Source organism: Bombus flavifrons, chromosome 6, assembly GCF_040668555.2.
Source record: "Bombus flavifrons isolate JBK064 chromosome 6, iyBomFlav1_principal, whole genome shotgun sequence".
Taxonomy (NCBI): Eukaryota; Metazoa; Arthropoda; class Insecta; order Hymenoptera; family Apidae; genus Bombus; species Bombus flavifrons.
The window spans coordinates 8,836,832-8,864,209 of record NC_138447.1 but is presented as its reverse complement, the minus strand read 5'-3'; the positions used below and the strand labels follow the sequence as shown (position 1 = coordinate 8,864,209).

The 27,378-nt window shown below is 36.5% G+C and overlaps 6 protein-coding genes across 15 annotated transcripts in view; 3 read left to right on the top strand and 3 right to left on the bottom strand.

Annotated features, from left to right (window-relative positions):
- bbg (PDZ domain-containing protein big bang) overlaps nt 1-3,687 on the top strand; it is a 59,546-nt gene extending 55,859 nt beyond the window's left edge. For both annotated transcript variants that reach the window (XM_069115798.1, XM_069115797.1), the window contains 3 exons: nt 266-2,735; nt 3,044-3,199; nt 3,271-3,687. In XM_069115798.1, coding sequence (XP_068971899.1) covers nt 266-2,735; nt 3,044-3,199; nt 3,271-3,440 — 2,796 coding nt within the window. In that variant the 3' untranslated portion in view covers nt 3,441-3,687. The remainder of the gene's footprint in view (nt 1-265; nt 2,736-3,043; nt 3,200-3,270) is intronic.
- A 774-nt stretch (nt 3,688-4,461) lies between these two features.
- mRpL24 (mitochondrial ribosomal protein L24) lies at nt 4,462-5,755 on the bottom strand. Its single transcript, XM_069115819.1, has 5 exons — nt 5,482-5,755; nt 5,207-5,395; nt 4,948-5,150; nt 4,683-4,869; nt 4,462-4,610 (listed from the first exon to the last, which is right to left on the bottom strand). The coding sequence occupies exons 1-5, from the start codon at nt 5,575-5,577 to the stop codon at nt 4,524-4,526; spliced, it is 762 nt and encodes a 253-aa protein (XP_068971920.1). The 5' UTR covers nt 5,578-5,755; the 3' UTR covers nt 4,462-4,523.
- Nucleotides 5,756-6,023: 268 nt separating this feature from the next.
- Nucleotides 6,024-7,195, top strand: LOC138181173 (uncharacterized). The gene is made up of 3 exons (XM_069115820.1): nt 6,024-6,577; nt 6,769-6,961; nt 7,029-7,195. The coding sequence occupies exons 1-3, from the start codon at nt 6,263-6,265 to the stop codon at nt 7,193-7,195; spliced, it is 675 nt and encodes a 224-aa protein (XP_068971921.1). The 5' UTR covers nt 6,024-6,262.
- Nucleotides 7,088-10,557, bottom strand: LOC138181167 (mucosa-associated lymphoid tissue lymphoma translocation protein 1). Of its 3 annotated transcripts, none has more exons than XM_069115806.1 (11): nt 10,053-10,557; nt 9,808-9,971; nt 9,545-9,731; nt 9,202-9,466; nt 9,040-9,132; nt 8,743-8,968; nt 8,494-8,677; nt 8,203-8,417; nt 8,004-8,102; nt 7,651-7,919; nt 7,088-7,569 (listed from the first exon to the last, which is right to left on the bottom strand). In XM_069115806.1, the coding sequence occupies exons 1-11, from the start codon at nt 10,187-10,189 to the stop codon at nt 7,417-7,419; spliced, it is 1,992 nt and encodes a 663-aa protein (XP_068971907.1). In that variant the 5' UTR covers nt 10,190-10,557; the 3' UTR covers nt 7,088-7,416. The 3 variants fall into 3 exon arrangements, with proteins under 3 accessions (XP_068971907.1, XP_068971908.1, XP_068971909.1); XM_069115807.1 differs by having other exon boundaries at nt 7,088-7,556; nt 10,053-10,530; XM_069115808.1 differs by lacking the exon at nt 10,053-10,557 and having other exon boundaries at nt 9,545-9,807; nt 9,895-9,971.
- A 390-nt stretch (nt 10,558-10,947) lies between these two features.
- The window catches only part of Crtc (CREB-regulated transcription coactivator), a 59,735-nt gene continuing 43,304 nt past the window's right edge, over nt 10,948-27,378 (top strand). For 2 of the 7 annotated variants that reach the window (XM_069115810.1, XM_069115811.1), the window contains exons 1-2: nt 10,953-11,284; nt 19,148-19,396. In XM_069115810.1, the coding sequence (XP_068971911.1) occupies nt 11,171-11,284; nt 19,148-19,396 (363 nt within the window). In that variant the 5' untranslated portion in view covers nt 10,953-11,170. Of the gene's footprint in view, nt 11,299-19,147; nt 19,397-27,378 lie in introns of all 7 variants that reach the window. The other 5 variants (XM_069115809.1, XM_069115812.1, XM_069115816.1 and 2 more) reach the window with 5 other exon arrangements.
- Nucleotides 22,093-25,850, bottom strand: Obp1 (odorant binding protein 1). Its single transcript, XM_069115283.1, has 6 exons — nt 25,720-25,850; nt 24,624-24,705; nt 24,420-24,508; nt 23,755-23,857; nt 23,455-23,519; nt 22,093-22,413 (listed from the first exon to the last, which is right to left on the bottom strand). Exons 1-6 carry the CDS (start codon nt 25,786-25,788, stop codon nt 22,396-22,398), a joined length of 426 nt encoding a protein of 141 aa, XP_068971384.1. The 5' UTR covers nt 25,789-25,850; the 3' UTR covers nt 22,093-22,395.

The window sequence follows — 27,378 nt, the reverse complement described above, 5'->3', positions numbered from 1 at the left end:
GAAAAATAGACTTTTAGTTTTTCGCTTGTTAACACTGACATGTAACAAAACTGAAACTTATTTCGATAAAAACGGTGGTACAAGCCACTCTACTAACAATATTCGTTCCTGGACAAATTTTCTATTATAAACACACACAAGTTTTCAAAATACGCAACATCTCTCCTCGAATTTATCCTATTTACCGAAGATAAATCTATCTCCGTGGAAAATACCAAGCGATATTATATTCAGAACGAATCAGAACATTTCCCGTCCTTTACAGCTACCGAAAGTGAACATCCAGGACAAGTGGGGTTCTCAGAGTTCCTTGGCGAGCAACGCGAGCACGGCCAGCATGCCCTTGAAGGCGACCACTTCCTTCAAGATGCCAGCTCCTCAGATACACTCCAAGTACTCGCCAGCCTTCAAAAGGAAGAGCCTCGCAGTATACGGCACTTCTTCCAGCAATTCCTCGATAAACAGCGCTACGAAAAGCCCCTCGACAACTACAACCACCTCTACACCGCCGCTCTCCGAACCTCCGAAAAGCTTAGAGAGCATTTGCAGTCCAACGCGAAGCGATTACAGCTTCGAATTCGCGTCTACGGCCAGTTCACCGGAGGGATTACGTAACAGGCCCAAAATGACGCAGAGAAAGACCAGGATGGATTACGACGACTCGGACAATGATTCGGCAGTTAGTAGCTCGCAGAGTAGCATTTCTCGAGGCTTCAGTCCACCAATGTCACCGGTTCCCTCGGAACGATCTACGGTTTCGTCAGAGAGATCCTACGTTTCTACGGAAGCCAACTATCCACGACGATCTCTCGTCATGGACAGCCCGACTAGAAGTTACGCTAGAGAAACAAGCGCAGAATATCCCGCCAGATCCAATATCATAAGCGACAGAGCCTTCATCTCCGAGAGATCTTCGTCGAGTAGTAGCAGCTCCGGTCTTAGATCGCCAACGACAGATTCAAACTCCAGGAACTCTCAGATACCTCAGAGACAATTGAAACGATCCAACAGTACTGACACCAATTGTAGCACATCTTCGACTCTCACTTCTGGATCTCAGGCGAGCGCCGAGTCTCTGTCCAGAAGAGTACTCAAACCGCAGAGCGTAGAAGCTATCAATCGCAAGAATATTCTGGCTAGCGCTAGGTGTAGGAGCGGCAGGGATCTCAATGGATCACCGTTGATTCAGAGGAAGTTTTCTGACGATGAATGTCGATCGACGATCACTGAGAACGGTGAAAACAGCTATCAGAAGAATCGTGTCAAGGATACAGTTTCAGGTACACAGGATGTGAAGATCGCTTATATAGAGGTAACAGACTCGTTTGGAGAGGATGATTCTTTCGAGAAGGATAGCGAAGAGTCGAAGCTGCCTTCGAAGAGGAACGTAACATCCTCTACCGTGAGGCAGTCGAAGTTCGAGATAATAGAACCTTCGAATGATTTGAAAATGTGGGTTCGTACAGAGGCGAAAGCTTTGGTTAAATCGCCCGAAGAAAAAATGACTAATAAAACAGAAAAGAAATCTCCTGAAGTCGATATTAGCGCCGTAGATAACGGTTTGAAGAACAATAAGTCTGCCATAATCGAGGAACAACAATTCAACTCGGTCGATCTGTCGTCGACCAATAGACGAAAACAAGGAAACGAAAACGAATCTGGACTGCTGCAAGTATCGAAACAGCGATCTCCTCCTAGCATACCTCCGAAGAAACCTGCCGAAGATCAAAACGATCTTTTGACGATCCTGACGACGAAGAGTAGATCTAGGTCGGCGATACACGTGGATGATGGAAGTTTTGGTCGATCGAAGAGTCAGATGAGCCTGGAAGATATTCTGAGCGCGAAAGCAGACACGAAACTGCGAGCTCAAAGTGGCGAAACGAGAACCGAAAGGAGCAGTACTCTCTCCAACGTTCAGAACAGATCGCAGTGGGAACCTAAGGACAATCGATACATCAGAAGAAGCTCGTCGATGTTAAGCGAGTATTGGAACGAGGATAAGCCATTCTCGAAGATTGGAACGTTGGGAAAATCGAGAGTAACTGACAACAGCGGAGACGAAATGGCGGAAACGGAAAAGTCGAAATCGTTGCTATCGAAAATACCAACGACGAGAAATCTTGGTCGAAGAAGCATCAGTGTGACGGACATGAAGAAGGCTCTGGAAGTGAATAGTCCCACCAGCCCGCAACAAACTACTGTAGCTACTCATAACCGATTTCCCAGTTTGGACAGCAGCGTGGACGGAAACGTGTCTCCGGTTGGAACCGATGTCGACACAGACAGATGCTGCAGCGAGCAGTTTGGAAGTATCAGTTCGTTGGCCAGTAGCACCAGCTTGATTTCGCAACAGGAATTAGCGCAGCTAGTGGAAGAGGCGAGTCTCGAAGAAGTTCGAGGTGCTCACGACGTGATCGTTGTCTTACTTCATAAGGAGAATCCAACCGGTAGCGTTGGAATCACTCTAGCCGGAGGGGCGGATTGTGAAATTAAAGAAATCACGATTCATCGAGTACTGGCACATTCTATCGCTGACAAGGATGGCCGTGTGCAGAGGGGAGATAGGATTCTAAGTATAAATGGCAGAGGCACACAGGGTCTCACGCACAGAGAAAGCATAGCGGTGCTCAAGCAACCCAGATCGGAAGTTGTTTTAGTTGTTTCTCGAGCGAGGTCAGAGGAAGGGTGCAAATTGAAATCACGGACCGCGAGTGTCGAAACTATTATCGAAGGTAATTTTGATGAAATTGCACTATAGGTAATTAATATATTGCGAATTTTAAAGAACAGTTCATCGCACAAAGTACACCGCCGTAGAAAAAAAACTGGATTTTAAAATTGCTTTTCTGTAAAAAGTTCCTCTATATTCGATGTACCTACGATGTAATATTTAATATGACAAACAAATTTCTGTATAAATCTTACTGTTTCAGCTGATAGAAATATTTATAAAAATACAAATTCGCATAAATATCCGCAGTCCAGCAATCTTAGGAGATACGTTTAATTCGTAATAACCAATAACGCTTTTTTTTCAAAGGATTCGAGACAAACGACACCTCAGAGGACACCGCGTGGGGTCCGCCGTCAGTTGTAGCGGTTTACAAGGATGGAACTGGTTTGGGATTCAGTCTCGAAGGAGGTAGAGACAGCCCCCTTGGGGATAGACCGTTGCTGATCAAGAAAATATTTACCGGTATGTTTTCTATTATAGATTTGTCTCTTATATTGATAACTTTGAAATCTAATAAATATATTATGATATAGGAGGTGCTGCCGAAAAAACAGGTGCCTTGAAAGCAGGGGACCAATTATTAGAAGTGAATGGATACGATGTGACACGTATGTCAAGAATCGAAGCGTGGTCCCTCATGAAGAAACTACATGACGGCGAAGTAAACCTCCTAGTCAGGCACCCTGCCACCAAATCGTCGTGAATGATAGTCAAATAAAAATAATCGTTCCGAACGAATCATCATGACTGCATAAATGTAACGTTATTACGAAACAACAAATTTCGAATGTGAGAAACATAATGATTTCGTAGCAGGCAATTTTTGTGTTAAATTCGAAGGATACGATATGTGTACCGTTTCGACGATCTCCTGATACATTCTCATGTTCGAAATCACAATGTATCGCGTACTTAGTTTGCCTTTTTGTATTCTCAAAAAATAACAAACATTTCGTTGGAATCTACTTACAATTAGGATTCACATATTGTGCTTATATGTATGTATATCGAGATAACATTGTTAAGTAATTATTTGAAAAATCTCAGTCCACTAGGAGATTTCTTTTTTTAATGTCGTACCATCGAGTACGATGTGTGAAGTTTGTTTGCATACATTTCATTATTGTAAAGAAAGGAATGCTTTTCCCAATCACTTACTATTAGTCTGCATTATAAGCTTAATCCAAGGAATAACGTGCATATAAATATGCATTCATTTTATGATTTTGTTTAATACAATGTTATGAAATAAATGAAGAAAAATGATTTGTAAATAAGAATAGCGTGCAAAAATTTGAAATGCAATTGTTCTAGAAATATGGCATATATAATATAAAAAAAGAAATGTTAATATAATGCATTACTAAAGTATTTAAATGTAGACTGACATTCGTTTCTAGGTCGCGTTTGTTAAAAATCATGCTGTGATATGTATGTGTGTTAATATGAAAGTAATAAGCATTAATAAAAGCGGCTTGTCCTTAATGAATTCTTTAATAAACAATAATTCTACAAAAAATATTTTACCTTAGAATATTTAGAAAAAAATATTTAATTCTTTGATTTTATAAATATTATCAACATGTTTCATGAAACAAGATATCGTAATCTAATTTTGTTTTCACAACACAATCAGGACTATAAAGGTATTTTTCAAACTGTATTATATTATAGCTTTACTTTCAATTAAGTTTACAGTAACGAAATAAAGATTTAAAAACGTCTTAAAGCTCACTTTTATATATACAATCAAATAAAATTAATACGTTACATATATTTAGAAAAATTAATACCAATAATATTTCTTTGGTACGCGATCCTCTACAATTCCCATTTTATCCATAATATCCATTTCAAATGTCTTCAATTTTGCCTACAAATCAATGAAAATCAATAATACACTCCCCTACTGACATAATTTTATTAGATTGCAGGTTGTACATACTTCGAATGTTAATTCCTTTAAGTCATCTTCAGTAGTATCTTTAGATCCTTCAGCATACACTTGTGGAGTTTTGTAATCTACAGTTTCTTGACTTGATACAGGTATGGGAATAATTCTGCCAGTTCTAAGAGACACTCTTACATATTCACCATCATGTGTATATCTCCATTCTATTGCAGTCCCTTTCCTAAAATAAATTAAATGTTTAAAGATATATATACAGCAAGCTATATATACATATTTCTTGATATTTTATTACACTTACAAATCTGAAGGATCTATTAATTGCACTTGAGTCGTAACTAATAATGGTTGTTCTACACGCAAGTAAATTCCAGGAAAACCTTTCTTTTTCCCCCGTACTACTACTTTTGTATTTAATCCATGAACAATAACCCAATTTCTCTCCTGTATAATATCGTATACTATTCCTTGTTTTCCCTTATCAGGACCAGCTAAGAGTTCCACCTAAAAAATAAAATTTTAATATCAAAGCCTTTCATATAACACATATAGATACATACACGATCGCCACGAAAGAAACTCCAATCTTTTATGGGTTCAACTGGTGACCAATCTCTACGTTTCATAACCCAATTCTCATATTGAAAATCTGTTGTCCATGGTCGATGGATAGAATAGTGCAATTTCTTATTTGGTACTAGTTTACGTTTAAGAAATTGTGGTTTGCCAGGTGGAGGTTTCCACAATACCTATACATATAAAATATTATTTTCTAATCTAAATACCATATAAATATAAGATACAGTAAATATTAATACAAAATAAATTCACGTACACGTTCTGAGACACGGTTTATGTAGCGCTCTGGTAAATTCGCATATTTTTTCGACCATTCACCTAACTTTCCAAATAGAATAGTTGTGAGTCTCATTACTTGCAATTATATATTAAGTAGAAATTAAAAAATATTGACACTGTAAAATCTCTTATAATGTAATTAAAATCTTAGTTTTCTACTATCTTAAACATAATCTAAATTACAATGTGAATAACCTTCGAGAATCTGCGATAAATAGGGCTGAACCTAACGGGCCAAAAATTTAATCGATTTGTAATAAATGTGCACACTAGATGGCAAGATGAGTCACGTTTCATGGGTATTAATTTATGGAATCTCAAAATTTAAATTCAACTCAATACCTTTTGTACATTTTGTACCATTATATGTTAGAATAAATAAGCATTTGTATTTTCTTTTTCCTAGGGAATAGATAGAGAGTTTTATATATTCAAGATTTGTCCTAAATACATTCCTATTGAACATATTCTGAAGTGAATACAATTGTAAACGTAACTTCATTTCATGCTACCATTTATTTAGATTCTTCTAGCGCCATATTTAAAAGAAAAAACATTAACTTACATAAATGTATCATAAGTTATAAATTGTACATATATATGTAATATAAAGGTAAAAATTTACAAAGCGGAGTAATATTATAACGATACTCGTTAAATAGAGGATAATATCACATAACTGAATACGTTGCTAGTATTAGATAGATTGTACAGAATAATAGGTTATATTTTATATATACGCAAAGTAGCAGAACAATATGATATTCCGGTTGAAAAAATGTATACTTCATACACAGATGCGACAATTCGTAATGTTTCACACGAATAATACAGCTCAATTAAAGATGAAAACGATTTACCATTGGAGAGAACCGAAATACTCAAATATAATAAATCCAAGTCGTAATGTATATAGATCACTACACTTTGGAAATCGAAACAGTTTGCCACCGTTAATGTTTGGATATCCTAAGGAATGGAATCCTTTTGGAATGGTGCAGTTTTATTTTACTTTGAAATTATCTATTGACTCAGAGTTTCGTTTACAAGATTTTATGACAGGAGCTTATCAGGTATATATTTATTGACGTGTCATACAAAAAAGCTACTACTGTGTAAAGAGAATACAACGTTGAACAAAATAAACAGTGCATTGAACTAATTGCTCTTTAATAATATGGATATATATTTCAATAGTACTTATATGTAATGTCAAATATAAAATTACATATATAATAAAGCTGTAGCAAGGAACGTTTTCTAGGCATTGACGGTAATATCTACGGCTTTAAATATGCAAGACTATGAAGCATTAAATGGTATAGTAAAAGAAAAAGCTATAAAAATACTAAAGCATAGAATTGATCACTTAACTCCAAGACAACGGGAGCTACTTATTATTAATTATGAATCTTTTGTGTTAGTTCCTCATTTCATAAAATTAAGAAGGAGTAAAGGTAAGCTCATGCTATTATAATCATATTTTTGCTGTTATTTTTTTCACTTGATACAATTGTGCTCTAGATAACAATGATGCAGTCGTTCAAATAGGAATACAGGGAATGTTTATGAAAAGTATTTCGGATATAGATTCATATGTGCATATTCATTATATATTTGAAAGGATGTATAAAAATGGAGTAGGAAGTGATTGGATTGTAAGGCTAGTAAATCATACATCATTTTTTTAGACTTTTACCTTTATATAATTAAATAATTAAATAAAATTTTTATCTCAATATATACATTACTAGTTATACATTTTATAGCAAATATTTTTATTTTTTTTTGTAAGTCACAGTGTGCATGTATATTGAGAGGAGAGAATTTTGTTTAATAGTTCTATAAATATGTAAATTATTTTAAACAGAATATATTGTTTTTTAAAATATATTCTCTATATTATGTTTAATTACTTGTATTGTATTTCTCTCTGTGTTTCTTTTCTCAAATATTTACAAGTTTCAGTAGAGAGGGTATGTAATCTTTTATATGCAATACTGTAGCACCAATGGGGATACCATCTTTTGACACAGAAATCACTAGTGGTCCCTGCAACAAAGATCTATATAAAGGTTACTGTAATCAAGTAATTATTAAATTGCTTCATATAAAAGTATTTTCATATTAAGTAGAAAATAGATACCTCATTGATTTGGGGATTATGAATCCAACACTCTTTCTCGTGTTGATCTTGAAATAAATTATTTCGCTTTGCAGGAATAGAATTAAAAAAGTTAATTTCTACATTTGGTAAATCAAGTACTTTGATTCTTACTATATTTAAATATGGTTCCATAAATAGAGAAATTTTAACTCTACTGCACATCCTTGCTTGTTTAAACAGTACATTTATTGTCTGAGTTGAATACGATATAAGTTTACTTAAATAATTAATGATATCTGGACGTTTGTCTATAATATTTAAAATATATATTAAAACAATAGTTAAAAAAACATTTCTATTTATGAATACATAATGAGTACAACTAAAGTTACTTTTATAAGTAGCATCAGTAAGACGAAATGGTTTTGTAACAGAGACAGCAAACATTGGAATTTGATTCCGTTCTTTCCCTTTAAAACAACTATCAATTGCTGCAAATATTTGTTGTAACATATATACTTTGCAAATATGAAATATAGGATAAGTTTATGTGTGTATACACGCATTATATGTGTTGTATTAACAACTTACATTTTCCTACTTCTTCAAATAATTTTGTAACAGTTATATCTTTATTAATATATTCGCTGAGATGTTCCATATATAAACCATATTTACAATTTAATTTCTCATAACTTGGTCGATGGCTAGATGTAGAGTATGCTTGAATTAAATTTCTAAGATTCTTCTTGCTTTTATACACATTCACTGTTGGTACCTCATGGTATATCTCAGGATTAAATTCTCTAAAAATAAACATATGAGTTAAGTATAAAGATAATGAATGAAAATGGAAGAATGAAAAAAAGGTCAAAAAGTTACTTTGAAGGTAAAGTTTGACACATATCTAAAATAACAATTAATAGTTCAGGATCATTCTCAAGGAATGCAGACAACAGTTCACTTTCACATATTGCATCTTTTCTTAAATATGTTTCTGGAGCATCTGTTGCAAGCATATAACTTTCTTGCATTTTAAAACCATGTCCAGCAAAATAGAATAAGCCTATATAAACAGAAGAATAATTTAAGTAATAATGTATTTTCTAATTTACACTTTTTACATCTTACCATACACTCCTTCAACTAAAGCTTTGCTAAATATTTTTATTACATTTTTCATTTGAGTAATTGTCAAATTGAGGAGACAAATTACTTCAAATCCTATTTCTTTAAGAAGATTACCAATGCATGCAGCATCATTTTTAGATGTTAAAAGACATTCATGGTTCTCATACTCTTCATTTGCAATGACCAAAGCTATTTTTGCAACTGCTTTAAATTTTGGAAGATCCATCTATATGAAAATGTAATTAATAAATTAAGATATAATGATAAAATGTTAATGAAATCATTATCCATCTTTACCATTACACGAGTTCTTTGCGTATAAATTTCACTGACATCGTTATAAATATAACAATAATATTTTCCTTCATTCTTCAAACTAAATTGTTTTACCTAAAATCATACTTTAATAAAGCAGACATTATTAAATATTGTTAGAGAAATAACAGTAGTTTGCATTACATGCAAAATGTTAGATGTTTCTCCTTCTAGTTTAGTATTGTCATGGAACCATTGGTAACGTGGTTTGGAATAACTATTGGCTTTACAATGAATTGTAAAATTTTCACCTTCTTTAACTTCTAAAAGTGGCTGTGGTTGTTCTTCTATCACAACAGGTGTAGAAAAAATTTGTACAGTTATAACCTTTGAAGTCAAAGTTGATATGAGAGTTCCATCATTTTTAATTTGAAATACCTTACATCTATATTCTCCTGCTTGAGAAGCACTTTGGAATAAATAAAATAAATGTTACAATGACATAATAACCAATAAAAGTATACAAACATTTTTCCTAAAAATGTACCTAACTATAATAAAATCAAGCACATCAGAAGTAGAGTGCTGCAATTCATTATTATTATGGTACCATATGTAATTTGGTAATGGCATCCCAACAGCTTTACAGCATAGATGAAGACGATGTCCAAATGGTACTTTCAAAATGCTAGTTTGAAATTCCTCTGTTGGATGCATAATAATGCTCAAAGGTTCTAAGAGCATTGGTATTCAGGAAATAGTAAGTTTGTAATTTTTCGAATAAATAGGTCACAATAAATATTATCATACCTGGATCAGATATAATTGAAAGAATGTTATAAAGCTTGCAGTCGCTTAATAAAGTATGTAAAATCTCTATAGTACACATTTTAATACTTAATTCAGAAAGTAGCTTTTGTCCAGGAGAATCGTTTGGATGTTTGATCTCGTTTAAAGATTGTATCCACAGAGTACTATACATAAAATGTATGCAATAGAATGATATATTTTAAATTATAATATCTTGTATTTTTTAAATACTACTGTTTTCTTACCATGGATATTGAAGCTCTTCAGCTACATGATTCGCTAATGTTATCCAAGCTGCATCTTTATTCAATGCATTAACTATCTCATTATATACAGTTACTGGTAAACATTCAATATACGTGTCTTTATCAAAATGAGTCATTTTTATAAAATTTATATTTCATATATTTATTGTGAGAAAACGGTGAAAGTAAAACACTGTATCACATACACAATGACATTTTTACATTTTAAGGCATAAAATGTAAAAATAATAACCATAATTAAGTTAACATTTTAATATAATTTCAGTTTACAGCCCTCTTTTTACTCATACAACAATTTTTATATATACAAGGAAAATGTAACATAATTGTAATCCATAATGATCTTTGCAAATATGCAATCGATGATATCCTGTTCTCGATCGATACAGCAGAAGCGAAAAACAGTACAAAAATTATATATCAATTATACATGCGAAAAAAAATTATATTAGTTAAATTTCGTGTAAAGGAGATATACAAGGTATAACTAACTATAGAGAGAAATTTTTCATATATATAAAATAACCTTATATCGTTCAGTCTACAAATATTTATTCGTTTAAAATAACATAATAAGTACAAATAAATATAAACAATACGTATATCTGTTAATACGCAAAGGGAGGAATCGCAAGAGCTAATGTAATATATTTCGAAACAAATAAAAAGTAAACAATCTTTCACTGATTTACGTTTATGAGCATGTGGTAATAAAACATGGATGTTAATCTGTTTTATCTACAGCGTAGTACATTGCAAGACCAAACGAAAGAGCGAGCTTTTTGGAACACCCCGGAAAAGTGTCGTCAGTCTTTTATTGCGGGTACGATGGAATGGTGGGGGATCGGTGTGACCAATGAGCCCGCAAAAAGCGGCTCCTGCGCGATGCGCGTGGCGCGCTGCGCCGCATAATCTTGCGTATCAGTGATCGGCAGTGCCATCCAGAAGGCAGTAGGTTACGGGTTCTAACGTGGTGAAATTTAGGGAGCCCTTATTGGTGCGATCGGTGAAAAAGGAAAACGTGTGAGGGGGTAGAGGGTACACGATAGTAGGTGCACGATACTCGTGAGTGTCGGGAGATCTAGTGCCGAGCCATCATGGCGAATCCACGAAAGTTCAGTGACAAGATCGCGCTACACAAACAGAAGGAAGCGCAGGAAAGAGCGGCGTTCGAGGCGATCATGCGAGAAGTTTCGGATGTCACAAGCAGAGTAAGGAAATCCCAGTAGGTCCTTGCCATGGAGGGATATATCTTCATATTTTCCGTATACCTTCCTCGGTTCAGATGTTAGAACGTAAACAACGGGCATTCTCTCTCCTCGTTGCGCCGTGTGTCGACTTTGTGCGTGTGTGCGTGTATGTATGTCTCTATGTGCTCGTTTTGCTATACGATCGAGACGTGTGTATGAGTCTGTGACTAGCTTACTATCAGTACTTGTGTTAACGCGCACAGCTACACGCACTCGTCCGCTGGCCCTCTGTTTCTCTTTCCTATTCGTTATCGTAGTGTGTCGGACGGAAAATGTATGTGTCTCTTCGTTGGTCGCGTGTAAGAGTGTATGAATACGCGTATATGTAGAACGAGTATATACTCCGGTATACTATGCGAAACGTACTGTGCGCTTGTTTGCCACCATCCGTCCTGTAAGTTCTTAATAAATGCATACGTGTGCGATCGACAATCGTATCCATCCTGCTGACTTGTTCGAACAGACTATCGTATTTTCAAGAAAATCTTCGTTTCTTTTTCGAATCGATCACCCGTATGCATTCTAATTGAACGTCCGCGATTAGGAAAAGTCACTGTGTTTCTTCGTTTCTTCTTCGCTGAAAACTAGTTAGAACCGTCCACGGTAAACGATCATCGTGTTTGTGTTTCTATTTACGCGACATACTTTTATCCACGATCGATAGTGACCAAATGAACTGTTCTTCGTTTTACTAATAGTTTATCGTTCGTTCAGATACGCTCAATTTTCCTTCAAAGTCTACCGACTTTCAAACCATTCTCGTGAAACGAACGTATTAAGTCAATCGTATTCGTTGTTCTCAGGTACCGTCGTGACTTCGAAATTGTTAAAATAGTGTTCCGTAGAATCACGTGTTTCAGTTTGATTCAAGATAGAGTCTATACAAAGTATGTTTTTGCTCTCTCGCAAGACAGGGAAACAAACCGTGTTTTGCTCGAATCTACGGTATCACTGTATAGATGCATCGCACAAGCGAATTATCGATGAACATATTTAGCCTACTCTAGTCGCGAAGGCAGGATCAATTTTTCGAATATGTTGAACGATCGGTCAACGACCTAATTTTTCGCACGCTGAAAACACCAATGAAAATCGCCCTCGTTAAGTATAACATTTCCGGTTCCGGTCTCCGAAACAATCTATCGTCTCGCTCCTGCGCGAAATTGCTTTCCTTAACGTTCTCGCTTTTAAACGATAAAAGGACGATACCTTCTACAATGACAGAGTGTCATTAACGGAATTGCGTCCAGCCCATTATCAGAGTCGAATCATCAGTGTTTACGAAAAATCAAACAGATAAGATTAAAATTTCATGGTCGTATGATCTTTTCGATCTTATAAATTCCATCTTCCGTTAAAATTAATTATTAACTGTTAACTGTTGAACATGATAAGCGTAACAAGGTCAACATGTAAACGTTCGGTTTTCGAGCGTTCCCACGTGAATGTTACGAGTCGCTTCTAGGATCTCGCGAGACGATTTTCAACTTTCAACTGAGAAAGGTAAAAAAGTGGCTCGATTCACGACACACCGATCGCGTTTTTTCGACAGAGCGAGCGCAGCGCCTTCTGTCGTGGTTTCACGTGGAAACATTTGGTTCCGCGGGAATCGCGCGAAATTGGCGCGTTTTTCACTAGACGGGTACCGATAACCGTACAGCTATTACATAACGCTGGCATTGTACTAAATGCGGAAGCTGCGTTATACGTTAAAGTTCACCATTCGATCAGTCGATATCGCTGCGTTATTTACGGTACGCTGACTTAATCTATGGGTCGTTGGAGCAGGCGCGCGCGCGCGCACGCTCGTGCACGTTTTCAGGTGTCCGTCGAATTCTTCTCGCACTACGCATTTCTCTTTATTTTTCTTTCACGCTTCGTTCGGGCATCGTAGTATTATCTGGCGAACGTTGGAATGTCAGGGTAATTCAGAGTTTCGTGATACTTTCAATGGCTCACCTAAAAATATTCGAACACTTACCATAGAAAATTTCTATGGATATATTACGTGCATGATACGAAACTTCTTGTTCGTACGTTGGTAAAATTTGAAGTTAACAGGGCATATACTGTAAACATATATTTAGAAAAGATTAGTATATAGCATGAATAACTATCTTAGACACGTAATAAACGTTGACGATGATTCTACTGAATATTCAGATTTATTAATATAACGAATTGACCGCGTAAATACTTTCGTGATTCTTACAAAACATATTACTTACACTAAATATCTATGTATTATACATTTTCAGATTTTTATTTGAAATTTGACGAATATTAAGAACGACAGTCGGATTTCACTGCAGTTTTAATGAAATTTCAAAATGTTTCCGATAACGCGTATAATATATTCATAGAAGGTTTCCACAAGTGTTCGAATACTTGTCTCAGCCACTGTACGTTTCCCCGTCTGATGGATGTTTTCGAGCGTTTTCGTTTTTCAGATCGTGACTGATTTCGTTAGCAACGTGGAAAAGTCACGAATTATCTGTCGTGATAGCTCGTAACGTTTGATTTATCCAGGAAATTTTTATTTCCATGAAATAATGTGAATGGAAAATCTTAACATGTGAAAAATATTTACTATTACATTGTACGTAATCGCATCTGTATTTACGAATCAGCATTTATTCTATTAATCAGCGTCGATAATTCAGATCTGACCAGTTAAAACCGTGCAGAGTATCGCGTCTCTATACCATTTTTCATTTCCTTCGTTTCTGCTTAACCCGCGCGCGACGCGATCGTAGATTTTTGCGTCTCATACACGATCTTTGATCCGAGTAGTGATTTTTGATACAACGATTCGCCAAGCTGCACGCTTCTCAATCGCTATACCGTTAACGGCCTCGATAACGATTACGAACGCGGCGGTTAATCGCTCGAATCGTTCCAACTCGATGTGCCACTCGCGCATGCCTTAATCTCTCTATTGTCGAATGGGAAAAACAATGATCGTTTGTTAACTACGTTCTCGACGCTTTCAACGACGTTTACACTTGTTTTAATACTTTCGGGACTAATCGAACAATACGTTCCGACATATCTTTCAGGAAGATTGATCGTGATAATTTTCCTTACGTTACTCTAACTTATTGAGATATACAATTCTGTGATAAATAAGACTATGGTATATTCTATTCTGTAAATTATGCTTGACCCTTTAGGTACGATTATATCCACGTAATTCGTTCCTTCGAAACGGAGAAAGATGACAAAGCTAAACATAATATCGTTATCGATGTAATACGTGTCAATAAGTGAACCTAATTTTGAGATAAAAATTTCTACGAACATAAAAATACACATAAATATAAACGTTTATTTTGTAGAAGCGAGTACAGCGTAGACAGAGTTATAATTATCGAAGAATAAGGTAATTAGTGAAGTAATTGTAAAATAGAGTCGTTAATAAGCAATTTCCGCGTCTCAACTCAATTAAAATCTCAATATCGTACATTAATGGTCAGGTTCCACGAAATTTTCGTTTTGTCGTTTATCAACGACAGCTATACTTAAAGCACTAATTTATTTATTTTACAAATTTCAGCGAATTATATTACAGTCCATGCTATATTACCGTGATCACTGGTAAAAGAAAATATCTTCATCTTCGATGGTAAATATTTTTCACGATCTCAACGTTCCTTTTCACCGGTGTACAGTGGTTCACCAAGGTATTTAAATTCTTGAAGAAATATTTTTCGAAATAATTTGAAATCGCGTTAACGCCGTTATGTGACTCGACTATCGTAAATAATTGTATCGAAGCTATATATTTTCCTTTTTTGATGGTTTTCTGATTTCTGTGTTACTCGTGGTGGTTAAAATTGCAATAATTGGGACCAAATTCACGAACTATTGCGAAAAGCTAACAATATCTACCGTAATATGATTAAAAACTTGCAAAAGCTGAAAGAACAGTTGATCCTGAAACCAAATAAATAGAAAATTTTGGGATTCGTTGGCAGTGTAACAGAATTGTACGACTGTATGCCTGCAAAAAGCGGAAACGTGATTTATCACGATTTTCCCGTGTGGTCTTCATAAATTTCTATCCAAATTACTTTTGTATGCTACAATGTCAAATAAACCGACATGTCAAAGTGTCGGAATCGAATATCTGGATATTTGACCGCGGCAAGCATTCGGATAGGTCGTTCCAGTCGTTCGGTGAAAATGGTGCAAAACCTTTGTCTCGCGATATCGGATCGAAATGTTCGAAAGTTAAAAAAATGTGCGGGGTCACCGTCTCTTGATGCGAGTCGGGTAAAATAGAACAATGACCGATGAAAGGAAATAGAGACAAAAGGAGAGAAAGAGAGACGGGACAGAGCGTGTACGTGTGTATGTATGTATGTGTGCGCGCGCGCGCATTAAATTGATCCCATTGAACAAAAACTCAGTTTTCGAGAGCGAAATATTTCAGTTTTCGGATTAATATTCGAGCCACTTATAGAACTCTTCGATCGTGGTCGCAGATTTCATTGATTTATCGAATAACGAATCACCATTCTCTTTATATTCATCGTACTCTTCTATTTTCTCGCGAAGAATTACTTCCACTCGGTATTTTAAACCCTCCGGTGTAGAATAATTAAGGAGCTTTCTGGGAAAAAGTGCTGTAAGATAAAATGGTGAATCGAGTAATATTACGTTGATACGTTTTAGTTCCAGTTTTCTAATGTTAGTTACGCTTCGATCGTTAATTGTATACAACGAATCTTAAAGAACTTTGCCATTTTTATATATAAACGATACAGATAGACGTGTATCGTAATTGTTTGATTCATTCGATTAGAAAATGTATTTGTCCAGCTGTAAGAAACGAAAATATTGGCAAAGTTTCTGCTGTGAAGTTCCGTGTAAATCTACACCATATTCCGTGTGAAACGACTTTTGAATTAACAATCTAGATATCTTATAATTCATTATCGTTAAGCAAGTGGATGCAATTATGCAGTAGGAGCAATTAATTTATTAATCATTGGTGTTACGTACAAGTGACGAAGTTGTAGATTCCAATCGAGAGGCAAATTATATCATTATCAGATAATTAAAGTGGCACGTGTTACTCTATCATTGAATTCGTTTTTCAACGTGCTAGAAGAATACGACTCCGGAAAGAAAAATATCTCGTGTCCTTTATGAAATACGAAATGGTAAATACCTTGTTTACGAATAGGTAAATTCACCTAAATAAATTCTTTACTCGATACCAGTGAATTTATACTTGAAACATATTTTCGTTAAAATATCAGAATCTGCTCAAATATCGCGATATCTGATGACCACTCTGTATATTTACTATAGATCAATAGGTTCTTTTTCAGAAAGCTCCACAATTTCTCGCGGGTTTTTCGCGTTTTTCCACGGGAACAAAAATATGATAGTCGAGCGAAAGGCGAGTTACGTGAAATTTCTAACGCTGCGTCATCTGGTCGAGCGAATGCAAAACGAGTTGTATCTACTTGTACAAGAAAAAAAAAAACGGATACTTTCACCGCGTGGAATTGCGTAATCCTAACGTGAAACATAAGTGACCGGCCGTGAGTGCACTTTTATCACAGTCCGTTTAATTTTTCTCCGTTTAACTTTATTGCGATGTATTTTCTATCATAGTTTGTTTATAGGCTACGCTGTGTGTGAGAACAGGCTTTCTTAACAAGGAGCATTATTCGATTAACCGATGGTGGAATTTCTCGATATACGAGTCTACTGCCAGAATGCTGCAAAGTTCGTAAAAATATTTCTGAGAAAATGTTATTGGCAATTGGTTTAAGTAGTTAGCTCTATTTCTCTTCACTGTATATCCGTCTTTGTCATTTCTTTATTATTTTGTATCACGACCACATATCGACGCATCGCAACCGAAAATATCTTTCGACGATGATAAGTTCTTTGCACACAATTGGAAACATCCATTTGAATAGAAAATGTGACGAAAATTCCTATCTAAAGTTTGTCAATCTTTCAAACGCTTACCATAGGAAATTTTTACGAACGTGTCGTACGCATCGTAGAAACTTTCAAATTTCATCAGTACTGTAATCACACATCTTGGTATTAAACATGTTTCTCCCAGCCACTCTGAATATTGAAATATCGATCGTTATAACATCAGCTGGATCCTTCGTTTCTCTAAAACTCCATGGATTTATCATCTAGTTTTAAAAAAGACTTGGAATTTTCAACTCAACAGATATAATTCCATCTTTCTACTATGTTCTATTTATTTCTGCTCTCTTTTAGCCACAAATTAATATCAAAATTGGCAAATCAACCAATGCTACTCCTGTGTGATCTTCCATTGCCACTGGGATCTTTTAAATAATTTTGCGAACATTGTAGCGTACCATTCCGAACCGTTCAACAACGATTGAATAGCGTTCCTTGTAAGATTCTCGTGAAGAGGGTACGAGCTACGCTGCTATCGGTTCTCTTGTATCGTCCCAAACATTTCCCTACGAATCGTTCGAATTTTTTTGGTCCTGATCTCGGCTGGAAAAACAAGAACCCAGAGGTGGAATTCGAATGATGATGAAACCATGGAAGGAGAGGAGGATGTTTATCGGATCGTGGTTGGGCCAGGAATGCGGGTCTAAAGTTTGAGACGTGTAGGATTTTAACGATCGGGACTGAAAGAGAAGGGAAGAATATCCCAAATGCATTCCTTCCTAAAATTCCCATGAAACACGTTGCTCTTAATGTAACGTTGGAGTTTTTGAATGCTATCGATTTTCAGTCAGAACCTGATCGAGAGTCTCTCGAATTTTGTGTCGATAGCAACGTTCAATCGCCAGGCTAGAAAGCTTCTTATAAATTGTAATATAAATCGTAGGAGCTTGCCTGATTCGATATATTCAATTTCAGCAAACGTTGAAAGTATGTTTGTAGGTGACGATCTTTCGATTCTCGATAAATCCGCTCGTTCTTATACGTTCATTCTATCTTTTCTGCATCTTTCCAAGTCGATCTTAGAAAGTGTCCTTTTTCGTTGAAAAGAGGGAGAAAGAACCGTTTACTTTCACAAAAGTATTTAAATATTAATAGAAACATTTTATGAAGATTTGATGTGTGTTATACGAAACTCTGTGGAATTTCATTAACACTGTAACGAATAACGATATTATATAGTATCGTGATCATATTGGTAAAGTTGGAAACAAATCTGAAATTATATCTACAAGTTACGAGAAATCAATCATTAAACGATCGATAAATTCGATCGTATTAATCAAGCTGCGATATTTAGTGGAACTGCTCTTGATTCTAATTATACGTTTAAGATACTTATTCGTATTGCATGAATTTCATCACGAATCTAAAATTCTACGCACCTTTGAATCGTATCATTCGTAGATCAGTAATCTTTTTTAACGCGTAAAATATTAGGTCGAGTTACTCTTATTCTTATTTATATCTCTGAAAATGAAAGGTGTACATTCTCGAATTGGTTTCAGTTTCAGTTATATAATCGTGACAGTCGTATCTCGTTACAGTTTCGCTGAAATTCCAAACAATTTTCTATAACGCACATTTTCTATGCATGCTCTCCGTCACCATAAATGTTCAATTATTCCCACGAATCACCGTATATGTATAACTCAACCAGATACGGAAACGAAAACGGACGAAGTATTTAGAAAATACCTGTATAAAACGAAATGGAAAGGAAAAGGGAAAAAGAAAGAAGAAAGCTAGGCACGTTTAGCGTAATACGATAAATAGACGCGATGGAAAAGGAAAGGCAAGAGACGGTAGTTTGCCGAAGAAAGCGAACAAGTTGGTGACCATATGAATGATGGACCTGCTTAGGTCGCCTCGGCGAGCAGCTCGGTGTGTGCCAGTCCCACGGGATCCGGGGTACTGGAGACTCCGCTGTCCGTGAAGAGTGCCGGCGCCAGTCCACCTCAGTCCAGCGGCAAACACCTGCACATTAACCTGGGAAATCAGTTCAGGGCGGGTGGCTCTCTGCCGAATGTTAACAACAACGCGAATTGCGGCAATGACGCGAAAGAACACGCATCGCCGCACAACGCCGCTATCCACTCGATCGACCTTAAGGTATTGGTCATCTAACAAACCGTGTCAAACTTAGCTGTTTTTCGTCTTCACTGCCCCCTTTTTTTATTTTTACATATATGTACGTCTACATAGACATATTGCACCCACGTTGTCTTTTGGTTTTTTTTTTTCACCTGTTTCCTAGTTGCTTTTTGCGCCCTCCCGATCATCGATCGTCGTTCCCCTTTCGAATACAAAGCTCGTAAATCAATATATCGCCATGGCGCCAAAGCCATTTCGAAGTAGACGATCGATGCAAGAGCGAAACGGTCGTGAACAGATTTTTCTCTTTTTTCGTATTTTCTGTGTAAAAGAAAGTTCTTATCGAGCAAGAATGAAAGTTAACGGTGGTCAGAGCAAACCGCGCGCGTACGCTGTTAGATATAAACAGAAACAGGATTATTTCGAGTCAAGCTAAGTAATTTTCCAAATTGTAATTCGTCAAATTCGGTTCTTAAATTTTCACCAATTTACGTTCGAAAATAAACTACGTGTTCAACTGGTCGTTATTAGCAACGCGATAAACAGTGAAATATGTCGTATAGTTTTCCACATGGATGTCTACTCGTTGAAAGGAAAGTTTATTCGATTATTGTTAATATTGCCAGTTGTAATCGTCGTAATTCGACAGCGTGTGCATATTACAGTACTTTTGGAAATTATTTCCTTATTTTATTATTTCTTACGTAATACTTGATCGCTGACTCAAATAATCCCTACTACAGTCTTATTCGAATGATTTTCTCGTTTCTCGTATATTTGCTGGATCTAAACTATCCGATACTATCTTATTTCCCTCGTTATTATGTAAAAGACCATTGTTTCGTAATGTACAACAAGTTAGATTATTCTGTGCAAAGTTCAAGATTAAATTTTCACATGTCGAAGCTTAGCTGACTCGAATAACCCTTCCGTACTGTATACACTGTATTCGATTTGGCTCGCGGATGCGCGGTAGCTTGCACGGTATTGAAATTACATCGGTGTTGGTTCGATCAATTATACGAACATTATGGGGGATCTCTACTTGTTGCGAGTCCACGTTCGAAGCGTGACTCATGACTGGAGCAACGTACGGGCGATCGCGTGCCTCCTTTCATTAAACCGACTATTTCCAGTCGCCGTGTAAAAATAGACGTTTCAAGATTTTTCTCTGTAGTCGGACCGCGTTGTTCGATTCGATTCGTTTGGCCGTTCTCTCTGGATTTCGCGAGCGAAACGAAACGTTCCACGCGTGAAGCGGAACCGAGCTGAGAGCATATTCGCGCGCGGTTACGCAAACTTTCCATTATCCGTTTGGTTCGATGCGAAATATCCCGAAATCGATTTCAAAACACGTTCGTGTTAATCTCGACCGGCTGGAATTCGCCGTTAGTTCGCCAGCTGGTCGAGGAATCGAGCTTCCATTAAACGACACCACGTGCACCACGTCCGCGACACGCGGATCAATCGATTCCCTCGACCATTCAATCTAACTCTCCCCCCTCTCTCTTTTTTCTCGTTTTTTTCCTTTTTTTCTTTCTTTGATACGATGTTTCTGCACGATAACGCATGACAACTTTTACTTAACAGTAGTTGGATAGCATAATGTGAGAAATAATAGTAGCTGTATAATTCCATGAGGAAACTTTTTGATGGAATTATCGAAGCATGAATAGATGGGTCGATATGCCGAAGCGACAGTTCGAGGTGCATGCGTGGTTTTGCCTTAGTCCTTAGAAGGTAACGAACTGCTAATTTGAATGTTAAGAGCATAGAGTTCAGGTGTTTGCTCCTTTTTCATCGCGTTTTCGTGATCTAGATTGCAGGTAGCTAACGCGAAGGTCTGTCGTGATCGGTTGACAACGGTTGACGTAATAATAAACGTTACAAAGCCGCGAAATTTTACCTTTATCCATCGACACGCTAAAATATCTTCTCACGTTTCTCTACTTTTCAATGAAAACGATCTAAATAATTACACGAACGTTGTAGCATTGAAATACTTTTAAATAATATCGTAACGTATAGTTAGGTATATTATTTGTCGTTGAAGCGTCGTTCGATATAGCCTATCGTTGTGATATCGCGTTATCAGCCGATCAGTTTGATTTAGGCGATCGAGAATAAAAGATTCAAACGACGATCGATTAAAACTTTGAACATTCGCTATCAATGAGTGCGAATTTCAAGTTGAAATCGAAACGATATTGAATCGCGACAGCATCCGATAATATTGCGCAACAGTTACGTCGAGACAAAGTCATAATAAAATTATCTTGCAACTTTAAGGATACCAGTTAAAATAGCAGCGTGTTGTACTTTTGCATATCATTATACAATGGAGGAAATGGCTATTCGGTGTTTCGCGCAAACATATAATTACGTTATATTCGAAGACATTCGCAAATTAGATTGTCATGCAAATTATAGTATCAATGAGCCGCAAATCGCGTCTCGACCATTGCGTAACGTAACCACGTCCAGGATACGCGTTATTATTGCGTCTCCAAATGAATTAATCGCACACTCGAGCGCAACAGATTTCGTGGTAATACATTTTTTTTCATTATTGGGCGAATGACTAAAACGCGTGTTCCCTCGGCCGATTTTTATATTTTTCAAGTTTTCCCTACACTCGCTGAATATATTTCACCTTAACAACGATTTACATTGCATTAATTAATTAATTGGAATTAATTTAATTAATTAATCTCTGCAATTAATTGGATTATAAGTTTGTTCGTTCTCTTCGAACGAAACGTACATACTCGTTTTAGACAAACTATTGTTCGGTATAGGTACACGAATTATATCAATTTTGGTTACATACACGATGCGTGTTTTCTTAGGTTTTTACTTCTTTTTTTTTCCTTTTTTTTTTTCTTTCTTTCGTTGTTTATTATCATCGATTATTCATTCGCGTAATCGTTTCCCAGCCTATCCGTAATTTTTCTGTCGTTGCCTGCAGAAAAAAAGATCGTTCCGTCGTCCGGGGATATAATCTTCTTTCCTTGACCTTAGACAATGAACCATACCTGAAAATCAAAGGAGTTCGTTGAATTATAACTGAAACGACTTAAATGTCATCTCTGCCTCGGTAACTGTTCGCACGTTGTCACATTTTCTGTACGTTCGTGTGTCTAAAATTATACGTAGACTGCGAATTCTTATGGGAACGAAGATGCATAAATGTACGTAACGTGGAAAAATATCCAAAGCGGAACACGCTTTGTTTATTTAGTTCGTATATATACGAGACAAGTGTTACTAGCGTGCAGAGATTTTTGCAAATAGCATGCCGTTGTTAGCTAAAAATAGAAAGTATGTCGCTTGTAGTATTGAACAAAATTTTGCAGCAGCATTTCCAAAAGAGATTGTTATCGATCCGGCGAAGAAGTCGAGAGTGAGTTGCACTTGGAATTCGCTACGTTGCATAGGCAATTTACAGGGTCAGAGAAACAGAGAAATAGTTCGTAGTATAACAAAGTGAATAGAAAGACTGAAACTATCCAAAACGATCTCGTAGAAGTGTAAAAAGTAATTCTCCCAAGCAATCGTGGACAATGTAAAGCTGTATTGATTAATTTCAAAAAGGAAGGGCACATCACATACAGTTCTTCGAGTTTCAAGCGCGTTCAATTTGAGCGCAGTCATTATGCGTGTGTGTGTGTGTAACAGTGAATGTGTTTGACAGTCACAGAATTGCGATCGTAACGTCGATGCCGCATTCTGTGTCCTGATTTACAAATAGCAAGTGCCAAAGATCTCTATAAGATTTAATAGCGTTATAATATTCGGTGCGTTGTATCATTTAGCACGTGAAAGATCCCATTTCTTTGCTTGCGTTGAGAAAAATTTGAATTTGCACAAATATCCGCATTCTAATTATACGTTGTTTTAGATGTTGATTGCATGGAAGTGCATGTTAATTATGACTAGACGTAGAAATGGTATTTCTATGTTTCGAATCGATCGATATAATTGCCTTTGAATATGACTTACTTTCACTCGATATTATCTGTCTGCTATCGTAAAAGAAAGTAAGGAATGTATCAGACTATGTGAAATGCACTTACGTCCGGTGCTTCCGCCATGGCGCATTTGGCGAGGTTATATATCTTGTCGCACTTATCAGAGCCCGCTATAAGAACCATAATGAAAGTTAGATGGCTGTAAAATTGAACAAGTATAAATTTTCTATCTCGACAAACATGAATTTTCTATCGCGAAATTTAAATCTGAATTTTTCATTTTTAAGCTTCAAGATCGAATATACTACGTTACTCGAAATTTGAATGTTCAGCCGTGAAATTTAATGTTTGAAAGAGGACGTAAAATGATTTGAAACTTTAAGTATAACAGAAGTAATCACATACGTGCTGGAGTACATTTGGACATAACCGACTCTGCTCTTGCCTGCATTTGATCTGGCAGCAGACCCAACAACATATCCGCGTCTATGTCGCCTTCGTCATCAACCTAAATGAAAAGATTCTTTGACTAATCGTTGCCTTCGTTTAATTCACTAGCTGCCATGGTTCTCGTTTGACGATTAAACAAAAAATCTATATAATAATGATCCCAAAATTAGGATTTAGAAAATAAATATATATACAGGATGTTTGGTAACTGGTGATACAAGCGGAAAGGGGGCGATTCTACGCGAAAAAAGAAGTCGAAAATATAGAATAAAAATTTTTCGTTCGAGGCTTTGTTTTCGAGAAAATCGACTTTGAATTTTCGCTCGGTACGCGTGCACATAATCACGTCTCGTTATAACGGATATCACTGTAGATCGTTGTCTCGATGGAAAAATTAAAAAAAATTTTTATTCTATATTTTCGACTTCTTTTTTCGCGTAGAATCAGCCCCTTTCTGCTTGTACCACCAGTTACCAATCACCCTGTACATAATATTCGATAATTTAAAGAAAACATTCGATAAAACGCGTTAAAGACCAATTAATACCTATAGAATTAATATAATTTCAAGAAAAACGAAATTGGCAGCTAATGGGCTTGCGGTTGCTAGTTGAACTTACCAAGCTGAACGCTTCGAGCAAGCAAAACATGTAGCAAGTGATCGACGTATCGTCTTTTAGTACTCCCTTGTCCACCTCGTCGATTTGCGCTGTGTTACGAATCGATTAGTTAGTTTTAATTTACTCGTACAAATTTTCAAATTCTCAACCTGCTGGTTAATCGTCTTCGAATTTGTTGCGAGTTATGGTGATTGTGGTACTAACCTTGCGTCGTGCCATGCTCGCTCATGCACCGAGCCTTGTCCTCTGCCACCATGTCGAATATCTCAGGTGGTAGCCAGTCCGGCTATAAACAAATCGAAATGATCACACGTGAGTGCCTTTTTCTCTTTTGATGATTTTATCTAGCACCTCTTCTTTTTCTTTCTATCTTTTTAACGACCTCATTGTATATCCACGATTCGTCACGGCAAGAAAATTCATCGAGAATGGGTGACATTATCGATGAAGGGAGGAATTTAACGATGTCCAAGTTCCATCATAGTATAACACGGTATAGTACTTAACGCGCACTGCTTCAACGATTTGCTTTGAGATCGTTGCCATTAGCATAGATTACACGAATAGTTGGCAGGAATTTATAATTCAATAGATTCAGATAAATGGAATACTTGAAATGATATCGGAATCGATTTTACCCAGTTGAAACCCGATTTCAGACACGAGACTGGTCCATTCCGAGTAAAATCGTCTAAATTCCTTATTACTGTATTTCCTCTTCTTTACGTAACGATACATTTCCTTATTTATATTAGGTCGTCCGGAAAGTTTCTTTCGTTTTATAAGGAAATAATGGACGCACAACATTTTCCGTTTTATATTATTTTATCGAATTACGTATGATCCATTTTGTTCTATCAAAATAAAGATCACAACGTTCGACAGATTAGGTTTCATGTTTGTATAAAGATGCGTCGTTGTAAAAGAAAGACACTTTTCGGACAACCCTATATATATGAAATTAAATTTCTCTACGAGAGAAAGATAAAGGAAACAATAAAGAGAATAATGGAGGAAAAAGATGAACGAACGTCTAAGCAATAACGCAATTAATACGATAGAAACTTTCTACGCTCCAATTAGGCTTTCTGTTCGATCTCGAGTTCACTTGCCCCGTTATCGATTAGCCGGCCATACGGGTTGTTCGTATTGTTATTATTTGCGCGCGTTGACTCGTTTATATCTCTAATAACTTTGTCCCTGACGAATCGATCAGATCAAGTGCTAGAGTTCCTTTGGTCCTCCTCGTCTCGTCTCTCATCCTCTCACGACAAAAGTAAGCCCTTCCTTGAAAGCTTACCACGGCGTTCACGAAAATCGTCTGCAAGCACACGAGGCCAAGATACAGCAACGCTTGTTTGCCACCCATGATATACGTAGTCGAATAGCACACGTTATAATCCTGACACTGTTTGTCACACTTTTGCGAGTATTGTATGAAGCGATGTTACCTGTCGCGGCGTTTTTATAACGCCTCACTTAGGAAGAACGTGCGGGGTGCACGGGATGTGGGCGTGTGCAAGAGGAGGGTTACAAAGCATGTATCTATCGTTCGTTGATTGAAGCCTCTTTGTCGTTCGGTTGTTGGCTGAGACACGGATAATTTTCGGCCGCGTAACGGAAGTGCGCTTTGGATTACGTACAAAGTCGCGATCGTGATCTTGAGCGCTTCCTGTGTCCTGTTTCCTTTTGTGAATGAATAGAAAAGTTGTTGGTTTCTTCCTTTTTTCCAGTGAATTTTATTCAAGCGCGTAAAGCTACCTTGAGATTAGCCGAGTTTTTGAATGCCAGGCGATTCAAATTCGAGTAATTCGAAAGTTGTCGATTAGCGTGAAATTGTTAGTTATTCGATTCGAAACATCTTTTCGAGTTTCTTCGATTATCCTCGCTGGTTAATTGATTTCTAGTAATTTGATATATTTCATTAACGTGGACCTGTTACTTTAGCTGACTTCAAATATCCTTTGCAACTTTCTAACGAAGTTAAGGTTCTCTCAATTATTTTTCGATCTAGAAAGAAAAATAGCCATTGCTAGGTAACGTAATGTTACTTCTGTCCGATTCTCCACTCGATGTTATCGCTTCCCTAAACCAGCTCCACTGTTTTTCAACTTTGTATTCGCTCATAATTAACGTTTCGTACAGGTACGCTGGAACTACCAAAATTCGAGTAACTCCACTAACGTGGACGACGAGAGTTAAGCTAACAATACTTTCATTCAAGAACGTTATGGTTCACGATACATCGATCATCTATTTGATCGTTTTAGGAACGCCGTTTTTACATGGAACATCATTTTTTCTATCGATGAACACACAGGCGTCCATTGGTCAGCGTGGCTAATGGTAAATGAGTTAGCAATCTGTAGTCTGTTGTGACTGCTGAAATTACAGCGTTGTCCATGTTTCCTCTAATGACTCGTTGGACGACTCCGGCGGGCTAATTTGTTATGATTAAAATGTGAAATCGTTTGTTACAGAGATTTGTAAATAATTGTATCGAATTACTCGGCCGACGATACGTTCCGTAATGCACAATATGTAGTATACACATAATACTTGTGTAAATTTTCAAATTTTAATGATCGAAATCCAGTTGTCCTTTCAACAACGCAGATCATTTTCTCGGAAACGTCGGATTGGCTATCTGTTTATTTCGAGTCGCTTGAATACAGTTCTGTAAAGAAGGCACAACGCATTAAACTTTAAAATCAGTTTCGTCGTAAACAAGTACGCTTATCATTCAGGTAATTATGAACTTATTAAAATGCAATGTTACGTAATATGCAACATCGAGCGTGGACGGTTAAATAAAGCTTCCTTTTCTCTGTCTTATTTTATTGTAAAAACACATTGATAATATATGTATATATATATATGGCATGCAAAAGTATATGACATACAATAGGCTATCGTAATCAAACTTCTTGAGAAGTTAAAAATTGTACATGGTTAATAC